At 37.7% G+C, this 21818-nt stretch overlaps 1 protein-coding gene across 1 annotated transcript in view; it reads right to left on the bottom strand.

The window, feature by feature from the left end:
• Positions 1-21818, bottom strand: part of ADCY2 (adenylate cyclase 2) — a 205386-nt gene that overhangs the window by 69154 nt on the left and 114414 nt on the right. The window contains exon 5 of the mRNA XM_031052834.2: positions 78-226. Within this exon, the coding sequence (XP_030908694.2) occupies positions 78-226 (149 nt within the window). The remainder of the gene's footprint in view (positions 1-77; positions 227-21818) is intronic.

The following is a 21818-nucleotide window of genomic DNA, read 5'->3' as shown; positions in this document are numbered from 1 at the left end:
TTTTCTTAATTACTCCCTTAACTTTCTTTCCAAAATTTCTCTGAATGTTGTTGATACATTTTATTACAGTACGATACCTTACATTGGTGTGCCTTTTGACATACAAGTTGTGGAAGTTGTTTGTGTTTTCCAGCTGGCCTGCCTTGGGACCTTGTAGCCTCTGAATGATCTCTGCTTTCATTTCCATGGCAATGTGAGCCGGCAGTAAAGACAGTAGAAGACGCTCCTAAAATTTAAAACGAAATGTCCACAATTTCTTTTAAGAAGATTTAAATTAGTACGGCAGCAATATTGTGCAAAGCATATGCTATTGTCAATACTCTAGAACATTTTGATGAGGCTTGCACTCAGGCATATGCCTCCAAAATTAATCAGTTCCTTGAAGAACTTGACAGAAATATACACACATTTCCTGACATCTAACATCTTCAAGGTTTTGTGTATATTAGAAAAACATCTGAAGAAGTTATATACAGTAACCTATTCAATATCTGAGTACAATGCAGGAAATATAGATTAGCAAATGAAACAAGAGCTGCAAGGACCCTTCAGAGGACTTCAGGAAAATGCATTCCAACTCAGGCAAGTGTAGGCTAGTATTTTTTAAATGTTTTGCCATAGTTTCAGTGGTTGTTGACTGAAAACGAAAAGACAAAATCAAGACACAGACAGAACATGTTGAAAATGTAAGACTTTTCCAGACTATTTTGATATGTATTCTCTCCTTCCTTTAATATGGCATTAGACAAATGGAAGTTTTCTAACAATATTAACCTCAAAGGAAATTGATTTTTTTGTTTAAAACCCTCATATTTTTCCTTATTTTTTATCGGTGTTATACTCTTAGTTTGCACATTGTGAAGTTCTTACATCAGTATATTTTCATTTTGCCCATTTTATCTGTGACAGCTTTTCACTGAATTCTCTGGAAAACTAGATCAAGGGAATAGCTTGAACTCTGCAAAAGAGAAAAACCCTTTCTGCTTTGATTATACTCCACCTCAAAACTGAACAGGAATTTCACATTTTCTCATAGGCAGAGCAGAGAAGCTAATTTTGGCTAAGCACAAAAAACAGAACCCCAAACCAGCGAGGAGGGGAAAAGCAGCTGTAAAAGCTCTGAATGAGTCAGAGAAAGAAACAGATATGCCAAAAAGATGATGACCTCAAAACGTGCATGGTCTGCAGGTGTTACTCACAGTGATGTGTTCTCTTTGGTTCACAACATGTATTTTTGCAGTTTGCAGTTCTATTCATAAAGGTTCCAGAAGTGTAACCATTAATTCAATGCTCTGCCTGAGATAATTGCTCCTGTTGGAGCCTAATGACCTTGAATAGAGCATTGCAATAACAGGACTGTAGATTCACTGATATTTGCAGCTACCTCAGCTGTCTATCTCTGTAATGTCTCAAGACTTCTCATTCCTCATAGCATTTGTGTACCTGTGAGCATAGCATTTACTTACATGAGGCCCTATGAAACTGATCCCGCACACACTTTGTAAAAATCCTCTATTTCATTGAATCTAGACAGAATTTTGCTTTGTTGCTAAATGATACTGAACTAATCATTTTCTTTCTTTTTTTCTTTTTCTTTTCCCCACTTTGGTGAGATCTAAAAATAATTTTGATTCACATACGTATGCACTGCTAATTAATTCACATACTAAAGCATATCACATAAACAGTAAGACAAGTCATAAAATAAATGTTCAAGGTAAAGCATACCTGTCTCAAGCCTGACTAAAGGAGGTGAGAATAAGAGAAAATACGTACTGTGTTACTACTGCTAGGATCTCAGACTTGACACAATGTGCTTGAGAAGAAAATGTACAATTATCTTAATAAAAATGTTAATGTGGCTCTATTCCATAAATGCAAGATTAATTTAGTAAGTTTAGGTATTTTAGCAAGTACACATCCATGGGGCTGATATATTTTCATTTCTAATGTAGTCCACCAGTCCTCCATGGAGGTATTTTGCTGAATTATAAAGAAAACCTGCAAAACCAATGGACATTTTTCTATAATAAAAGTTTACTCTTGCAAGCTGCTCTTTATATAACAGAAATCTGTTGTTTTGTGATGTACAGGATGGGTCAGCACTTGGTAATAATTATCATGTAATAGCTTGCAAAGAGGTGAGTGCACTTAGCTCCAATTTTGTATCACTGTGCTCCTGTAATACCATGGCCAGTAAATACAATCTAGTTTACTGTGATCCTATGACTCTGTTAGGATTGCATACACACACTAAGGCAGACACTCAAGGTCCAGGTTACTTCTTAGGTCTTTGAAACCCAGGCAGGCTGGCAAAAGGTCAAATAGAAAAGCAATAGTTTTCAAGAAAGCAGTAGAAAAGGTAATGGAAAAAACTTTAATAGGAAGCAGGGCAAAGTCATCTACAAGCTAAAGAATCATAAGAGAAAAGGGAAAACAGAATGCCCTTATTTTGTAGGGACAGCAGGAGAGATATTTCCCCTCCTTTTTCTCTCCAGGCCAGACCACTAATCTGTTCTGCTTAAAGGTCCTGGCGAAGCTGTTCACCACATCAGAACTCCTCTCCAAAGATTTTTTTCCTTCCTCCAGTTCCCCTGTACAAAAGAGAAGTTTACAACCAGAGGTGGCTTTAGAGAACTGCAATTGGTGAAGCACACTGCAAAATATCCTGCCATGCCCAGCTATACCTAAATGCTTCAGCCACCCTCTCCAGCGTGCAGCCTGGGAGTGCTCACGTATCTGTCCTCAACTTACCAGCTGTCTGTTAATGTGTTATCAAGTCACATACTGCATTTCAACCAGACTGTTAACTTTTATTTCTTTCACTAAAAGACAACTGTGAAAGGAGCTGAATCTCACCTCTTTAGGAAGACTATGGCTGGTCCTATCAGCTACCCAAATACAAAAGTTACCTTATTCCCTCTCTTCCTGCTGAAAGAGCCCAAGAAATGCAAAGGACTTAAGAACACCTCTTCCTTCACGTTTTGTTATCTCTGGTGGCTACAAATTGCATAGGGAAAGGATCAAAACCAACTACTAATCAGACTGTCGTGCCTGATGTGCACTAAAATTTCTGTAGACAGTGTAAGAAACATAGCAAATCAAGATTGCTGCTTATGACGGCTTTTTTATTTGATAATACATTCTGTGCTATTCTCTCAGCTAGAAAATCCACACAGCAAAAACTAGGTGAACTAACATACAAGACTGACTTTGATACAAAACACTTGCCTATTAGTAGTAGACAGAGAAGCCATTCTCAGAGCTATAACCTGCAAGAAATAAACCAAAGTAATTCTGAACACAGGTCAAGATGCAGCATTTAAAAGTCTTCTGACTAAAAATACCAGTACCTGCTTCTGGTGAAAGAAAAACTGCTGTGCTATGGCAATAACAAAAATTTGCTTACAAATGTCTTTCTCTGACATATTACCAACATGAACTTACATCCAACACATGAGGCCAATGTACACAAGACTATTTCCTGACTATGTAAGTTCTCTGGGGCTCTGCTTTCCCCCCACCATGCACATTACTTATAGCTGAGATTTTTAAGTCCTAGGGATAAAAGACAGAGCATACAATCCATATGGATTATAAAATTGTGATGCCTTTCAGTACTACAGGGTTAAGAACTCCCTTCTTCTCTGAACAAGTCCATCTGGATCCCAGTAGATGGCTAACAAGTAGTCATCCTCCCTTGATTTTCTAACTGAGGATTTTCAATGGTATTTGTCAAACTGTTACTTGAGTTCTTGTTCTCTCAAACCCTATATAGGGATATTTTTGCCCCTCACAATGTCATTGAGGACACTAATATAGAATTCTACTTTTTCTGTGGGTTGGGTTGTTTCCAGATTCCTGTGGCACATGTCTACTCATTTACTTAGCAAGTTTGACAGAGCAGGCCAGTAAGTCAGCAGTAAGAGCTCTAGATGCAATTAGCCTATACATGCATCCAGCTTCACAACAAAGTTTACAAATAAGCATGGCCAAAAGATGATTTTCAGCTGCCCTTGAAAGGTATAAAAAAATAAACTAAAAAACAGAAATCTTGTGATTCCTGATCACACAATGATCTATTAGCCCATAGAGATGGTGATCAACAGGATACTTGTTTTGCAAATTATTGTACTGCTTACCCAGATCTCATGCACATTCTCTTAAATACACCTACAATATTAAACAACTGTAAATTTGTTTTATCTTAAAGTTAACTTGGACTCCTAACTGGGAGAGGAGATTGCTTTTAAAAATTAGGCATTATTATCCCCTTAAATTTAGCCTATATTAGTAACCCCCACCAACCTTATTACTTGTACTGAGACCAATAAACTGCATTTTACTCATACACAGCAAGAAAGGCATTCAATCTTGATTACAGAGACATAAAGAGATGGAGAATTCATCAAATCCTCAGCTGTTTGTTCGAGTGGTTAATCACCTGAACTGTTTAAAACTGTTAAAAATGAGTTCTGTATTTCTTCCTTTGAAGTCTTGGTCCTGCTATATCTGTCTCCACTCAAGATTAATGTCCACACTCTTTTCCCAGTGAAGTTAAACACTGACCAGATAACTCATTTTTCTTTCTGATCAGGTAAACAGACTTGCCTCCATACATCTCCTGCTCCTAAGTATTTTCTACACTCTCTTCTCTAAACCCTCAAAAACCTTCAAACATTTTTTGAAAGGTCATTTGACACAAATCCTATCATTATGCTCCAGTAAACAAAACACATATACCCTCCTGCTTTCCTCCCCTCAACATGTCTATTCCTTCCACTGCACAACTTCTCTGGAGTTCCCTGTCTGCTACATATGCAAAGGTTTTTTCTAAGTTGCAAACTCTTTGCTTTTAAAAACATGACTTTCCAAACTGTTGTTCTAAACTATCTTGATGAATATAAAGTATTCCATAACATGGTATTTACTATCAGATCATTATTCAGCTTTTCGGCAAAAATAACTGTCTGCCATTACCTTCATGTATCTCCTACATCATTAATAAAAAATGCATAACAGCATAAACAGTAAGAACTGGTTCTCGCAGAGCATGAGACACATGACAAGTCATTGAACACCTCCACAGATAATTTCCAGTTACCCCACTCTAGATCCATTAGACTGTGCTCTTTTGACAGGCAGCAGTGTCAGTACTTTTAATCAAGATGCCCAGAATCATTGCATCAAACACCTTACTGAAATCTAGTGCTTTTGGAAAGTTACTTAACCCAAATCTGTTCCCCCTTAAAAAGTTAAAAACATTTTCATATGTCTCAATTTCCTACAAGTTTTTGAGTACATCACTGTATTTCTTTGCAAATACAAAACCACCATAACAGCATCTTTTATTTCCCATGAATTGTTTATATTCTTCCTATCTAGTGGCAGCCCCTTCCTTTGTTGGGATGGCTTTTTTTCCTGGAATACTTTCAAAACACTGTCATCAGCCTTGACAAAAACAGGTAAGAATTTTTCCTGACATCTACAAGTCTACATATCACAATTTTTGTCATATTGAACCATTTTTCTACATAACTAATTGTCACTTTTGCTTTCACTCATGGTTCGTAAAGGCTTTATACTACAGCTGACATCTTTTCTGATGACAGAATTATGAACTCTTGTCTGCTCATTAACAGCCTCCTAAAGGGCTCCCCATTGCTAACAACATTCATCTGTGGTTTGGTTTGGGTTTTTTCTTACGGAAAACAATATGTAGTGATAGGACAAGGGGTAATGGGTTGAAACTTAAACAGCAGAGGTTTGGACTGGATATAAGGAAGAAATTCTTTACTGTTAGGGTGGTGAGGTACTGGAATGGGTTGCCCGGGAAGGTGGTGAATGCTCCATCCCTGGCAGTGTTCAAGACCAGGTTGGATGAAGCCTTGGGTGATATGGTTTAGTGTGAGGTGTCCCTGGCCATGGCAGGGTGGCTGGAACTAGATGATCTTAAGGTCCTTTCCAACCCTAACTACTCTATGATTCTATGATTTTTTCAAGTCCCCAAGCACAGCACTGTAAGACTTCTTATCTTCATGATCCTGTAGGTGAAACTTCAAGCTGGCAATACTAGGAGCCGATATCAAACCCAGAAAGTCAATACACATAAGCAGAATGAGGGCACCATCCTCTCAGTCCTCGCTACTTCACCAGCCATGGGACATGAACTCCTTCATGAAGATGTTCTGAAGAAGACAACCCATAGGTGTGTGGCAGCTGCTCTAGTGAGAAAGGGAGTCCTGAGCAGGGGCTGCCAGTGAGGCAGGGTCCAACCGCACAGCTAGGCCAGTGGGGCAGGCCCAGAATGGCCACCAAGGGCTCAAGTGACCAGCCCAGACCCTGGCAGAACACCCGTGGCATGACTTCCTCATTTAGCAAGAACAGTACAACAAACACAGGCTTTGGATAGAAATACACATATTGGTTTTCAGGCTAACTACACACCATTCTGCATGCTCATTTGCTGCGGAGTAATTCTGCGAATATACTGTTAAACATCTAGCTAGTCACCTTCATCTCCAAATAACACTAAGGCTACCCGAAAGCACTGCTTTGTTGTGACAGTTGCAATGCATGGGTCTGAGAGCTAATTTAAATGCACAAGCTCACCATGTATTTGGCAAAGACAAATTCCTTCAAGGAGCTTAATGTTTATGCATAAATTATAGTTTGCACATGCAGGCTGTCTGTGACTGATTTTTCAAATGAGGCTCACTACACCTTCAGAATACGTGCCTATCTTGCAGCTGTTCAAGAGACGAGTCATCAAACAGCAAAACAATAGAGTAAAACTAGATCATAACTGCATACACAGTCAGAGCTTCTTAATTAACTGACACAATTTCAAGGTTTGTTTCTGTCTGACTCTGTTAGCTCTTGCTTTAAGTCTTCTATATCTCAAGATCACTGCTGAATACACAGAAGCAGCATTTTACAAAGAATCTATCTGATGAGATGAACATGGTTATTACTATATCAGCCATTAATAATAATGAAGCATTATGATGCTGGCATTTGCTCAATACGATTATTTTATTCTTTTAAAAAATAAACCCTTTAACTCCAGTACATCTGATTTCACATTTTGATGACAAGAGTTTTATGGTATATTCTTTACTACAACTGGACAAAATGCTACATGGCTCTCTTTCCGTCTTCTAAGCCATCCATGGGACATTTCAAGGAAGATATTCCCTGAGAACCTATGCAGCCCTTCTGCCAAAGGATGTGTTTTCTTGTTCAGCTGCCCAGTTTAGAGTCAAACCTTATAGTTGCAAGCACCAAATCCAAAGCAAAACTAAAAGCATATGTAAGGCACAGCATTACTCTTCAGTTAGAGGATCATGTTTGAAGGACATTGGCAACACAATTCCTCCATGCTTTTCCAGGTAGCATGAAACTGGTTCTTTCTGCCTCAGACTTTACTTGCTGATGTTTTAGCTACCCACTTGCAGAATACCAGTTAAGCACCTAAGAATGAATTTCTGTATTTCACTGGTAATTTTCCACTATTTTATCAGATACCTTACATTTGTGTGATCAAATATTAGTCACCACATAGAAGAAAGATCAAAACCGATGATCAGTCACCCAACTATGTCTGTCAGGAGCTCACAAACACTTCAAAGTGGGTCAGACAGAGTGGTCAGAAGCAGGACCAGACAACAATGAAAATTAATCAAAACTTTCAATCTCTGCATTAGATTAGACAAGAGTAGAGGCAGATAACAATTGGTTTTCCCATACAACAGCCTATTTAAATGGAGGGAGAAGTTTATTCAAGCAGAAGCTAATTCAAAAAAAATCATTTTATCCATATATAAATGAAAAGTGAGCCTGCAGTGAGGATCTGTCCTACTTCTTGTGAAACAGTGATGATAAATTTTCATGACGCAAGCTGTATATTTTAACGTCTTTTTTCTGAGCAGCAGTAAGCATCACTATTCATTCAACAGCTCACTTCCTAGCCTTGAAGACAGAGGAAGCTGACTCACCCTAGGTAGGAATCAAAGAACAGGCAGATGTCTGCAGGGTATATTCTGTTACTGCATTCATAAAGAAGACCTTTCTGTTTCCTTACAATGGTCTAAATAAAAAGGAATAAGAATCGTTCGCATTACATCTCTACCTTGGGAATGAAAGTTTCTCTTGCTTATTCATGGAATATGTATCTTGTGGAAATCTCCCAACTGCTCTTTAATGATTATATTCGCTAGCTACTAAATATAGAGATATTTAAATGAAAAACTTTTATCCCACTGGAAAAAAAAAAACAAGAAAAACAGAGTTTTGAAAACCTGTTCTCTATTTTGGGGCACCTCATCAGAAAAAAAAAAACCCAAACCAAAACTACAATAACTTACTGTACAGCAGATATGGGTTAAACTATTAATGAACACTCATTACTAAGCCTAACCACAAAACAAAATTTAGCATAAATCATAGCAGGGATTAAACCTTTCATAATTATTTTGGATTTATTTTCTAAAACACCTAAACAACATTTTCCACGTTACCATGTGTATGATTTCTGTGGTAGGTTTAGGCATGAGGATGCAGACAGAAACTCCAGCTTAACCCACAGAAAGAGTGGGATGGTAAATACCAGACTTTCAAGTGCCATGTCACCTAAGCAAAGCCAATCCCAAGAGGATAGGCTCTAAAACTGTGTGTGTAATGCACAGAGAAAAACAGAATCTAAAAATGCAACTGAGAAAAATTAGAGCTGAAAGTGGAAGGGGTAGGAGGCACATAAATGCAAAATGCCAAGAAAAGGATGTTGCTTATGATTCTGTAGTCAGAGCCACCAGGTCCTGAAGCCCCTTTTATTGGCCTGGGGATCTGTTGTGGGCAAAACAGTCTAGAGTGAGAACTTCGACTGAATTAGTTTATTGCAAACAAAACCAAACCTCCCATTGCTGACTGCAGGTTTGGAAAACAAACAAACTGTTCCATTATGAGTTGTCCATGGTCTACAGTCCGTGAGCAGTGTAGGTATCATCTTTTGATGTGCGAGTCTTCTACACACACTAGGTTGTCTTCTGCCTCCAGCAGCTGCCTGTTCCTTTCTAAACTCTGTTTGGGCAGGGGCAGCATGGGCCTCGGATTAGGTATGGTTTTGGTGCTCAATGGGTGAGTTTTTGTGCACAAAGCAGTTTTTTCCATGGTTGTTTTTATGCACCTCATGGTAGGCTGGAGGCAGCTTTGACTGATGTGGCAATTCGAAACACCCACCTCACAACTCACCAGTGGAGTCCCACACAACCTGCAACTGCTACAGGCTCTGTACAGAGCCATAGCTACCAGTGCTGCAGAAACAGGGTGTCAGACCTAGAATTTTCTGTGTTTTAAGAAGAGATCCAGGGGTTAGACAATGCACTCCACAAGAGACCCATGTTCAAGAGTCCTCACCCAAAAGAGACTTCTCTCTCTTCCTATCCCTGAGGAAAAATGTTATCAGCATGAGGTTATTTTGAAAGTAGAGCCCTAGCAGCCTTTTCAGGTGAAACTAATCCGCTCCAAAATGAACAGATTTAAAAACCACTGAAGTATATATTAGATCCCTTGCCTCCACTGTGCTCTGGGTGAATTCCCTAATCCCCAGGCTCCTGCACAAGGGCTGCTGCACTCCCTCTTCCTCTCTCATGGGATGTACAATTCAGTAGAGATATCTGACAAACGTCCTTCAACACAGGGGAAACCTGGTCCAGGTTTGTAATCTTGTGGGATTAAGTACCGACTCATTGCTATATAATAGCTTCACATGCTGAGAGGTTTTATACGGATCTAATTCTTACTAATTCCACATTTTATTTCTATTGCTTTGAAATCACAGTTTATACACTGATGCCAGCACATTTGTACGTGTGAATATGAGTTAAATATACAGTAAAAACAAATACCACAGCTACAGCTGATGATTTTGGCAGCATTATATCTAATGGCAAATAGTCCATGGATAATTATTTCTCTATGATTACTGCACTTTAGTTAACTTCCAAGCTTTTGAGAAATTTGGAAATGGTTTGTGACTTCTTTTTAACAGTTTTCTGCATACATCATCAGTATATTCAATGCCTCTATTTAATTTGATGAATTTTGAAACTCCACTTTTTAAACATGGGTTAACTCATCTATCCATCAGAAAAAAACTATTGACGAGGGCTGTGTTTTCATTTAAAGAGGTAAAATTAAAGGAAACCAGAAGTTAATTTTGAAGACACACCCTTTTCTGAGTATGTATAATAAACTGATAGCATTTTAGCACGTAGTTCCCAAGATCATAATTTATTTATCACTGAAACCTCAACAATACAGGCACAGAATGCCCGCTATGTAGCACACAGGAACCATAATTCCTGGAAAGGGAGGCAGAACTTAGAATTTAATTTTAGTGTAACAGGATGCTTATTTTAATATTTGGCTCCTGTTCCAGTCTTCTTCATGAATTCTTTTTACTGCTTAAAAACTCTTTCTGCATGATATTAGCAAAGATTACAGAATATGTCCTTTTTTACACTAGCATTGCTGTTCTCAGCATTTACTTTGAAGAAAATGGCAAAAAGACAAGACTTCTGTACATTTTCAGTCATTTGTAGGAAGAAATGCTCTAACATATATATATATTTTTATTAGCACGGAGTTGTTGTTAATAAGCCAAAGGAAGACAATTTCCTTTTCAGTCCTGATTTGGTAAAGCCTCCAAGACACACCCTAAAGTGACAGCCTCAGATCGGTATTCAGCAGCACTTGCGTTGCCACATCCAGCACAGCTTAGCAACATGCAAATGTTAAATCCTGCCAAGAATTCACAGAACATGTGCTAAAAACAGTCATGTTCTGGTGAATCAATGTCTTCCTACAGAAAAGTGGCTCACATACTCAGTTTGGGTCATTGCAGAAGTTGCTTGTTTACAGTTTACAATCTCAGTATTAAAAAAAATAATACTTTTTTTTCCATGGGGTGTGACTGGGAGTGTTATTATCCAAATGCTGCATTCTGAGGATCCACCTAAATGAGAACCACTGAGAAGCAAAGCAGAAGGAACCTTTCAGAAGACAGAACGGAGCATGCAGGGAGACAGCACAAAGAAGCAGGATATTACTCTCCTGCAGTGCAACTGACTTCTGCAGAGAAGACTGTCAACCAAGCATGAAGGTGACAGGAAGATTCCCTAGAGACCCAAAAGGGACTTGCTGAGGTTGTTTCAGTGCTGGAAGCCACTGGAAGCTGTTGAACTAGAAGGGCTTTGTAGAAGAAGGCTCGAGGAAATACTACCCTGCAAGGACTCAATCAAAAGATTTCAAAAATCAAAAGGTTTCAAGTCTTGGTATTTTCCTCTGTTTCATCTGCAATTCTGAGTTTTCTTTGGTTGAAGAGTTAACTTTTCTAAATAAATTAACCATGCTGTAAATAAAACCAATTGCTTTGAGACTGGAAGCTATTCTAACCAAGGATCAATATGAGTCATGTTACATCATACTGAGTGTTTGAATAGTCATACTGAAAGTCTGAATAACCTCTCTCAGTGATCCATCAAGGTTAAGCCTTTGCCTACTCCTGTATGAATTGCAGCCTGTGCAATGAGCAAATTCTATAAATTGTTTGGGGCAAAAGTTTATTCCATATTTGGGTGAGTCAAGATAGAACTTTTCAGGCAAAAGCTAATCCCTTAGTTTATAAAAACTGCCATTCAAAGACTATCATTGCACCTACACAAGGCAATTCTTATTTAATGCTTGACAGATAAAGGTCTGCATCTTATCTGTCTGGTGTGCTATCAGTTCTTCTGCTATTCTCCTGTATCCTTTTTTCCTTGTGTAGTCTCCAAAGAAGCCTGGCGCTTTGGTCTGAGACTGTATGCTGAAGTACTGACGGATGTTTCAGTGCAACCGGTTCTTTTTCGGCTAATCTACAGCTCTTCCAGCAGTGCAAAATTCACTGGGTTCAGGACAGTAATAGCCACCCAAACCTAAGGGGAAGGTGACATTTTGATAACGACCTCCTCTGCTGGTTTCAGCTAACTTTCTTCATCTATAGATTCACCTTTGCATTCTTCAGCAGCTTGTTTCTGGTGTCTAGGAGCAGCACACCAAAAGGATGACTGCCCAGATGTAGTTTTACCATTCAAGTGGTACAGTAATCTAACAGCATATGTACGGTATTTTCATACTTACAGTGCAGAAGGGAGTAAACAGAAAGGAACCAAAAGTGGCGCAGGAGGAACTGGAAGACCAACAATAAATCATGTTTCTTCAATGTGATATAGGAGACAGAAAGGGAAATGTTCGTGCCGGCTGGCCAGATTTAAAATCTGATGGTTTTCCTTTTTTTTGCCTTTTTTTGTTTTTTTCTTTTTTTTAAATGGCCAACAGGAAAGCACAGGGCTGCACCAAAAGCTGAAGCCCAAGTTACACTGAAAGATGTAGCCATAAACATAGTCGTTATTTTCAAACACTAGCCAGAAACATTTTTATGAAGAAGCAAAGAAAATGCTTGCTGTTAATTTTACAGTAACAATTCATCCTACCCTAAACATCCATGTTATTTCATAAACAAATATATCTGGCTACAGTAACGTGAGAAAAAAAACAGCCAATCTGCACTTTATGAATTCTAGAAAACTACTCTTTCAGTATTTTTTTCACCTTCTAGAAATGTACATAAATTATCATCTTTATACTTGCATACTCAGGGTTTATTTTATATGAATACAGATCTAAAAATATCTTACATAGCAAATCAAATTTATTTACAGATTTACTTTGATAGCATAAAGCTTACTGTAAAAGCTGACGGATCTCCATGCTGTGCTGTACTATGAAAACTAAAGCACTTCTGTGAATAACACTATGTAAACTGGTGGAACATGCTTCAACAGGAAATTATTGTTTCTAGGACTCGTACATATTTTATGTACAAGCAATTTGTGATAAGCAACTTTCACACAAATCTTTAATTTGAATGCAGAGAGCGACTCTAAAATAATCTGAGCATAAAGGAAAATTAAAGGGACATCAGAGGAATTTTTCTTTTTTTTAATACATTTTTTAAAAAAATCTCATAAGGGCAAATAATCAAATTAAAAATATTTGATCACGCAAAGACATTTATCCTGTCCCATGGCTTACTTCCTTCAAGACCCTTTTGAGAGGGATCTTGTCTTCCAGAAATATGGGTAGTCCATATCAAATGGATCTTTCTTACCCACAGGATCACTAAAACTGTCAGAGAATTCTTAGTTTTTTCTCTACTGTAGTGGTCTCAACTTTTCTTCCATACTTCACCCTCATCCAAATGTGCAGGGATTTTATATTCAACTTCTGCTAATATACTCCAAACAGACACCATGCTTCTAAGTCAGTAGTGCTTTGACCTCCCCTGGAGCTCTGCCACTACTGGCATCGCAGTTGCCTCCCTTCTGTGCTTCAGTATCAGCACAACTCTTGGTGAGAGACTGCATAAGAGGTAGCAGCAGCATTTCAGCTGTTTTGTTCCTGAATTTCTTTAGATGTCTCTGCTGAATACACAGATACAAGAGTTTATTGCCACTTATTTTATTTAGTCTATCTATTCCCTGACCTCTCCTCCTAATGCTTCACCTTGACGTAAATTCTGTAGTGAGTTTTTGATAAACATGAGAAACTCCTTTCTTCCACAATGAATGTAGAAGCATAAAAAAATTACTTGGACTAGATTTACTACAGGGAATCACATGGCATAGTTCCTGAGTATGAACTTACTCTGAAAAAGACAAATAAATTCATTTTTGTACAATCAAAAAAATACTTCATTTTTTTCCCAATAATTGTCAAACTTACAATGAGATTTATTTTCAATGCTAATTTGCCAAAAAAGATGTAAAACACAGGGGTTAACATTTTAATATACTTCCAAGTAAGCAAAGTAGGCAAACTACGCAACACAGAATAGTCCTTTAAAACGTTTACTATTTCTTTTATATGCAACTACATTCTGTACCAACAGGAGCTTGAATTCACCCAACACGACTTGCAAGAGTGGGTAACTTACATGTATTAAAGCATAACTAAAGGTACCTTTCTCAGTAAGTGCTCAACTTTGTTCTCTATGTTATTTGTAAAATTAAGTACTATATACCAGCTTACAAGTTTAAAGGGCACAAATATTTCAGAATGCCTTAAAACTGTGTTTTTCAAACTTCTTAAAGCTGAGACTTAGCAACATGAAATTAAAATGAAACCAAAACACAAATTAACAAAACCTTACTATGCCATCTTCTCATTCTGCTGTAATTCATTACAGCAATACTCTTTTTTATATATATGCATGTATAAAAAAATCATTTAATTTCAATGATAGTGTATTCAGCAATGGATGCTACGTAACTTTCAGCTATAGTTATCCTACATCATGTCTAGTCCCCTTGAAAAATGCAATTAAGCCAGCAGCACAGCTCCACAGCTAAAAGGCTAAAATCTTCATTTTCTGAATGAATAAAACTTATGAGCATATTCTTCTGCATATGTGTTGCCCTGCACAGAACTATCAGACACAAGACAGATAGGAACTTGTGGCAATAAGGACAGAATGGCAATCATGCACTAGTTATAATTACCACAAAGTGATGGGTATGGTGTGGTTACAGCAGCCCTTGCAGTGCTTTTTGCTAATTTGCTCAACAGCACATCTTTCACTGAGGGGTAAACAACCCTGCATCTGTGTTAGCACAGGCAGTGACTCAGAAGTAGCTGTCAGTGCACTCACCCTGCAGCTGATGCCAGAACGTTCCCAACTCCAAACCTACCTCACAAAATAAAAAACTCTTTTCAGGGCAATTTATTTTATTTGTTTTAAATATGTAGGCTTTTTCAGACTAAGAAACTGATTCATTCAATAAGGCTAGGCTAAGCATATGACCAACTCAAGCACACATTTCCATGGAATGAAAACCTCGCATCATATCAGTAATTTTATCTTCTTTCTATATCTTAAAAACATGTTTTATTACCTACTCATATTAATAGCTTGAAATTCCTGCATATTTTAAGATAAGTCAGTGTACTGGAGAACTGCTAGTGACTTTGTGCCTTTCAGAAATAATAAAGTTGACTTGTCAAATAATGTTAGATTTTTCAGTCATGTTACCCACCTTTTCTTCCTCTCAGTGAAAATGTGTCTCATTGCAGGTGAATGACTAGTTGGTATGATATTTTTAGGGAAAAGAGTTTAATTTATGAAAGTTTCAGATATTACATCTGGAAAGGGAGGAAGGCAGTGAGTCACTTAAAAGACAACAATGGTACGTAAAGTCTATGCTTATGCTCAGGAAGAGACAGAAGAGTTTTGGCAATAGTCCTCAATTCAGTAGCAATGCAGCTAACTGTAAAAAAATGTGATATACTAGACAAAGACAGTGATTGAACCATATGCTGATCTTGTTATCAGATTTTTCATGTGTATCAAAGAAACTTGCTTGAAAACGACTATTCCATGGCAAATCTCTTGATGAATTCAGCTCCCAGAAGAGGAAGTGGAAGAACAACTTCTGACATAGGGATATGAGGACAAAGAGGCTACATAAAGCTGACACAAGGAGGCCACAGAATTTAGTAGCAGTGGCTAGCTGGGAGAACTCTAGTCAAGTACTTTCATGGACTAAATGGTTGGCCCTTCTTATACATAGCAGAGATACCCAGACTATATCAGCAACAGCCTTTCCAGATCTGAAACCACTGCCTAAGTAAGGCTGTTCTGAAGTCTGCTGTGTGTGCATATTACGTCTTTTTCCACTTTGCTCCTGTACTATAGCTATTTATTATGATTTAAAGAGTTTTCTGAAACTCATTATAATAATTTTCAATTACAATTTCATGTGCTAACATGTTTTTAAATCTGAGCAATATCACTGAACTTGATCAATTCCTGGTCAACTCCAAGCTTTTTGAAACCAGGTATGGGGAATCCACTAGAATGTGATTCTAGATCTGAAGACTAGATCTAGACACTAGATCTGTCATGATCAGAGTCATCTTCAGGGCATCTGGTGATACCTGGAGTGGATGAAAATCCTTTGGTGTATGCCATTGCTTGGTTTTAACAGTGATATCAGTGAAGCCAGTGGAAAGGACCATATTTTGATGTGATTTTGGCGGTTAAAAGGATATTGAATCTCTTTTGGAAACTTTCCAACTACATATAGTAGTGGTATACATTGTGGCCACTCCTTCAGCTCCTCCATCTCTTACATGTTCACCCTGTCTCTCATGGCTCTCCACAGTCCACAGTTTAATTGTCTAGTTGTCCTGCTCCATTGCTTACGTAAGATAACAAAAGGGCTGAAGTCCTTATCAATTTCTATAGCATTTCATCCTTTTATCTTGTCACTGAGACTCTGATCACTTAATTTACTCCCACTAGTATGGAAAACTATAGTATGCTTTTTCTGAAAACCACTGTAAATCATTACTATGACTAACATATGCTTATCACATGGCTTCTACATTTTTATCATAATCTATAAAAGTCACTTTCTTCCTCAAAATGGATGGCTATTTTCCTACACATATTCATAACATACACTTTTTATTTTTACCAAGGTTTCAACAAGCATCAAGCTGTCTTGACTCCTTTTTATGTATGCCCTGATAGTGTGTCATAAACTTTGCAGACCTTACAACTGCCTAAATTTTAAGGTATCCCAAACATACGCTGTTCTACTAAGCTGTCAGCAGAGCTTCCTGAGATTCACTTATTGCATCCATGTTTGCATTCCACACATATTATACTATAGCACTTCCACTGCCTTTTCTGTCAGGTTCGTCTTCATTCATACTGTTCACACGGCCAACCAATCCACCTTCAGCCAGTCATATCTTTAAAATGCTAATGTATGCTATGCTATGCAGCAATGTACTTACGCCTTTCAAAGGCTGGATAATAATTTTAACTGAATGAAAAAATTTATGAAGTAACTGGTACAATGATTTATGTAAGTTATAGTACATCTATTTATAGCATTACACAGCCTTTTAATGATAGTCTGTTGGCATAATTGAGAATCCTTTCACAGAGCTTCGACAAAACTAGTAACAATAATATTTAATTGCATTTTATATGCAAAAAATAATGGGTCTTCAGCTAACAGCAACATGTTATTCATGTGCTACTGATTCTAAATTGGGTTGCTACATAGTGTTTGTTCCTCTACTCATTGAAGATGCATACATTAATTTACAAGAGCTCTAGAAAATGCATGTGGGAAAGAAAATTACCTCTACATTTTAAACAAAATGAGGAAAATGGAGAGAAAGTTTATCACAGAACACCCACAAGATAAGCAATCAATTCTCATTAGAAATGTTAATGGAACATCAAAAAAATACATATAAAAGAAATATTAGCATGAAAAGCTGGTATAAAAAGTAAACCAAAAGACTGAATTTGTTTAAATTATCTTGTTAGAGGAATACAAAACCCCAGACCTCCTTGGATGGATTGGCAGAGCATTTGCATGCCACAATAACAGTCCCAGGGAGACGAACACTTCCATCTTCTATTTTTATACCTACTATAACAAGCTGAACATACTTTTTACCCTATGGTAGCAGAAAATAAATGTTCATTCTTAACATATGGTGACAATGCAAGAATGCATTTTAAAATAACCTGGAAGAATTTCTTAAAATTAAGGAAAACTACAGCAGCATTTTTTTAATTTATTTTCATTTTAATATGGAGAGAAAATGGGTTTGTAATTTAATTTAGAATTCCATTCTTCACAGACAGACTTTGTCCAACAACCTGTACATTGCAAAATCAAAGATGAGGAGTTACTGGTCTGGAGTAAACCTCTTTACTGTAATTGTGCTTCTAAAGCACAATTGTGTTCTCGGTGTGGATCATATTACAGCTGCACATAATCCCTATGAGCACTAGGCCTTTTTTTTTTTAATTAATTAAAAAAAAAGAAATGTAGCTGCAGCATATCAGCTCTGAGCTGCCTCAGGGTTTACTTTAATGCTGTAAAGGGCATTATTAAAGGTGTCTGTGATTTACTGATTTGTGCACAAAACCAGACGTGACCTGTAAAGAAAAGGGAATTTAACAAAGCCAAATTATATCCTTATTTTTCCTCAGTCCTCTCACATTAGAAAGATCACAATAGCCAATACAGCATGGAGTTGGGAAGAAAGGCAGGTGTCAGGATCTGCTGTGGCCAGACATTTCTAAAGGATCATATTTGTGACTGGAGAAAGGCAGTCCTCCAAAACTGACATTCTTTTCAAACACAGGAAAGAGAGAAGAGTATAAAATCATTGAAAGGCATGCAAAAATGTTCTGCAGAAGCAACTTTCTCTAAGTAATAGAAACAAAGAATTTTTTTTATTAGGGAGTTTAACCAAAGTTGGTGGGGCCAAAGGAAGATTAAAATGCACTGCAGAAAGACTGTGAAAAAGCTAGGTAACTTTTTTCATTCCTATCAACAAGAGGAGATTGGGAAGATGCAAAACTATTAATTATGGGGTATGAATCAAATAACTTGATACAAATTAATGTCACAGTAGAACAGGCTTTAGAGCAAAGTCATAATATGAACAGGAAGAATGACCAGGACAATTTTTTTCCAATCATAGTTTTTCATAACTAGTTATTAAAACATAGTTTTTAATAACTAGGAGAAAGATGGACTATGAAAAGCTGTAGAAAGGGTTCAAAACACCAAGGCCATTGTTTCACAGGACACACAATACACTATAACCACCAGCTGTCAGTAAGAGCTCCCTTCCAGCCTCCCCCACCACTGTCACCCATGATGGTCCTCATCTCTCCTCTGTGATACCTGTTTGCACTGGGCATGGGTGGCAGGGTTTTGACAGCAGAGCAGCCACTGTAGGAAGAGGTCAGTGGACCTACCGCAGAACACAACTGAGCCCATCAGCAAAGCTGGCAGTGTCTCTGGGAAGATAACATGCAAGGAAGAGTAGGAAATGCTGGACAGAGGAGGAGGAAACAAAAAGAGTGCAACATAGCAGCAGGAACATCAAGGTCAGAGGAGGAGCTCCATGCTGCAGCAGGTATCCATGCTACAGCCCATAGAGGACAATGCCAGAACAGATGGGTATGCCTGAAGGAACTGCAGCCTGTGGAGAGCGCACACTATATCAGAAGAAAACTGTGAGGAGGAAGCAGCAGCAGCAGAGGGGAACTGCTGTGTACTGACCACCCCTTTATTCCCCCTATGCTGCTTGAGCAGAGGTAGAAGAGTTGGGAGTGAAGGAGTGAAGCTGAGCTTGGGAAAGGCAAGAGGAAAGATGTGGCTTTAATATCTGTTTCTTTTGCTTCTCATTAGCCAAAGCTGTTAGTTGGTAAGAGATTAAGTTAATTTTCCCAGTGTTAAGTTTGTTTTGCCCATAATGATAATTTGGGAAGTTATTTCCTGCCTTTATCTTGACCCATGAACTTTTTAATCCCTGGCTGGTGTTTGGTTTTGTGGGGTTTTTTGGTGGTTTGTTGGTTTTTTTGTTTCTTTTTTTTTTTAATATTTTCTTCTTTTTTCCTGCTGGGTTTTGGGGGGAAGTGAATGAGTATCTGCGCTGCAGCTTGACCGTGCACTATGGCTAGCCCACCACGACATTAAACTGTTTCCTAACTACAGCAAGTTTCCTACTCAGTGCTGCAAGAATGTTTGCACTTCTCAGCAACCACTAAAACTAAATGAATTTTCAATTCATGATCCTGTGTAAAGTTACCAATAGAGTAAGTTTCCACTGCCTGCTAAAAGTAGAAAATTAAACAATGCTACACATATTTGGTAGTGTTTTACTGCTTAAGCAGTCACATTTGATGACATGTAATGAGGAAACTGATAATGGCTGAATCTGAAAAATCCAATGACAGTAGCAAGGAAGAAGAAACTAAAATAGGCACACAGTGATCTGGGCATTAGACAATTTGAGACAGACTTGAGCAGGCGTCAAATAAAACTATGCAGGCAATGACTTAAACCAACAAAAAGAAATTATTTTTCACAGCATATGTTGCCGAGTTGAAAAAGTGTGCTGCAGGACTTGCGAATGTCAAAAGTGGTTAAATGCAACAACATCAGTTCTGGTTCGTTAAGCAACTGAGACACAGATTTCCTTGTGCTCAGGCAGATTACTGGGGAAGTATTGCTATATATATATGTGTATATATGTATATATAAAAGGTTGTTTTTTTTCCACTTTTTCAGAGACATAAGCTATTGGCTAAAAAGATACTGGGCTAGACGGGAATTTCTTTGTTTCAGAGTGCCTGTTCTTATATTCTATTCCTAGCTATCTCTCTTACTTTGCTTTTCAACTTCTCTCTTTTGGTCTACTAAGAATATTTTAAATAAATACACTTGTTCTCTGAATCTCTGCTGGTGATTTAAATAGACTTCATTGTCATTTTCCTGCCTTTTCAGATTTCATGTTATCTCCTAAATGTTGTTTTCAATCAGTTTCCTGATATTTGTATAGTTCTCTTTTTTAAAGGTAACATTAATTTTGAGTTTGGGTTTTCTTGTTTGGTTGGTTTTTTTTTTTCCTTGAAACTGTGCGGGGATGCTCACATACAATGCTCAGAGAATAAATCAAGGCTTACTTTCCTTACGGGATTTCTCCAATTAGCGTAAGAATTGAGAAGGAACTTACCTTAAATATTTGACCCTAGTAAGCTTATGTCTGCACACCTATGCATGCTATATCACAGTAACCCAAACCAGATCATGGCCCACAATATTAACTCAGCCCATACAGATGTGACTGAAGCCTCCTAATGTTATTGCATTTGCCACTGGTAAAGATACCCTTCTCCCCAAGCAGTTGCTCGTCCTCAGAGAGAGGGTGAGAATACAGAATAACTGGGTTCTCACTTCACCTTTCATGTTTCCATGTTTTCAAGAGTTTATCATTCTTTGCACAGACTGTTTAGGGGCAAGTAGTAGGCAGGTTCTTGAGGATTTTATTGAATGGCTATTTGGCCATCTAAAAAATTAGGAAGGGGGGATAAGGAAAGTAAATAAAGTTTGAACAGAATCTGCATATCAGACACTCACAAATATTTATAAGCATTAATCTGACTAATCACACAGAAGGAAAACAGTAGTAGGAGTAGATGGCATGTTTTCAAAAAGTAAACTGCGTCTGGATTTTATAGGATGGAAAATCACTCTGAACGATTGTACAGGGGAAAAAAAAATAAGTATTTTAAAACAAGAAAGATATACATGAGGAACGAAGGAGATGTCCCAAGAGATGAAAAGAGGTATGAAAGAATACACAGAATTATTGGCAGAGAGAGACATGAAAGAAGGAATAGAAAGATATTTATGAGAGTAAAATTAATTTTGAGATCCTTTTAACAAGAATATCTGATAAAGACTAAGGATGCAAAAAATGCAAATGACAGAGAAAAAGGAGTGCTTCTTGATTAAATTATGTACAGGATGGTTTGGGGCATTCAAAGTGATGAATCTGAGAAAAGTCAGTTTCAGTTTTTTGCTCCATCAGATTTCATTAGTTCACTAATAAAAAGAAAATCCAAAGCAGTAGAAATAAATAACAGTGTGGGGAAAAAGGCAATAGTTAGCTTATTAAAATACAGAGCAGCCACAAATGCATATGAGCTGGGTAGAAAATCCTCACACAGTCAAAAGAGTAAGACTATGAAAAAGCTTTCAAATACAAGCAGTTGCAACAAAAGCTCTACCTGGTGTTAAGAGGGAGGCATTTAAAGTTACAAGGCTGAGACAATACACTTCTTTGCAATGCTAGGGTACAAGATTCCAGGGATCTTGCAGACTTCCTTG

This window comes from Melopsittacus undulatus, chromosome 1 (genome assembly GCF_012275295.1).
Source record: "Melopsittacus undulatus isolate bMelUnd1 chromosome 1, bMelUnd1.mat.Z, whole genome shotgun sequence".
NCBI lineage: Eukaryota > Metazoa > Chordata > Aves > Psittaciformes > Psittaculidae > Melopsittacus > Melopsittacus undulatus.
Note: the sequence above shows the minus strand (reverse complement) of the source record. Positions and strands in the feature narration are given on the sequence as shown.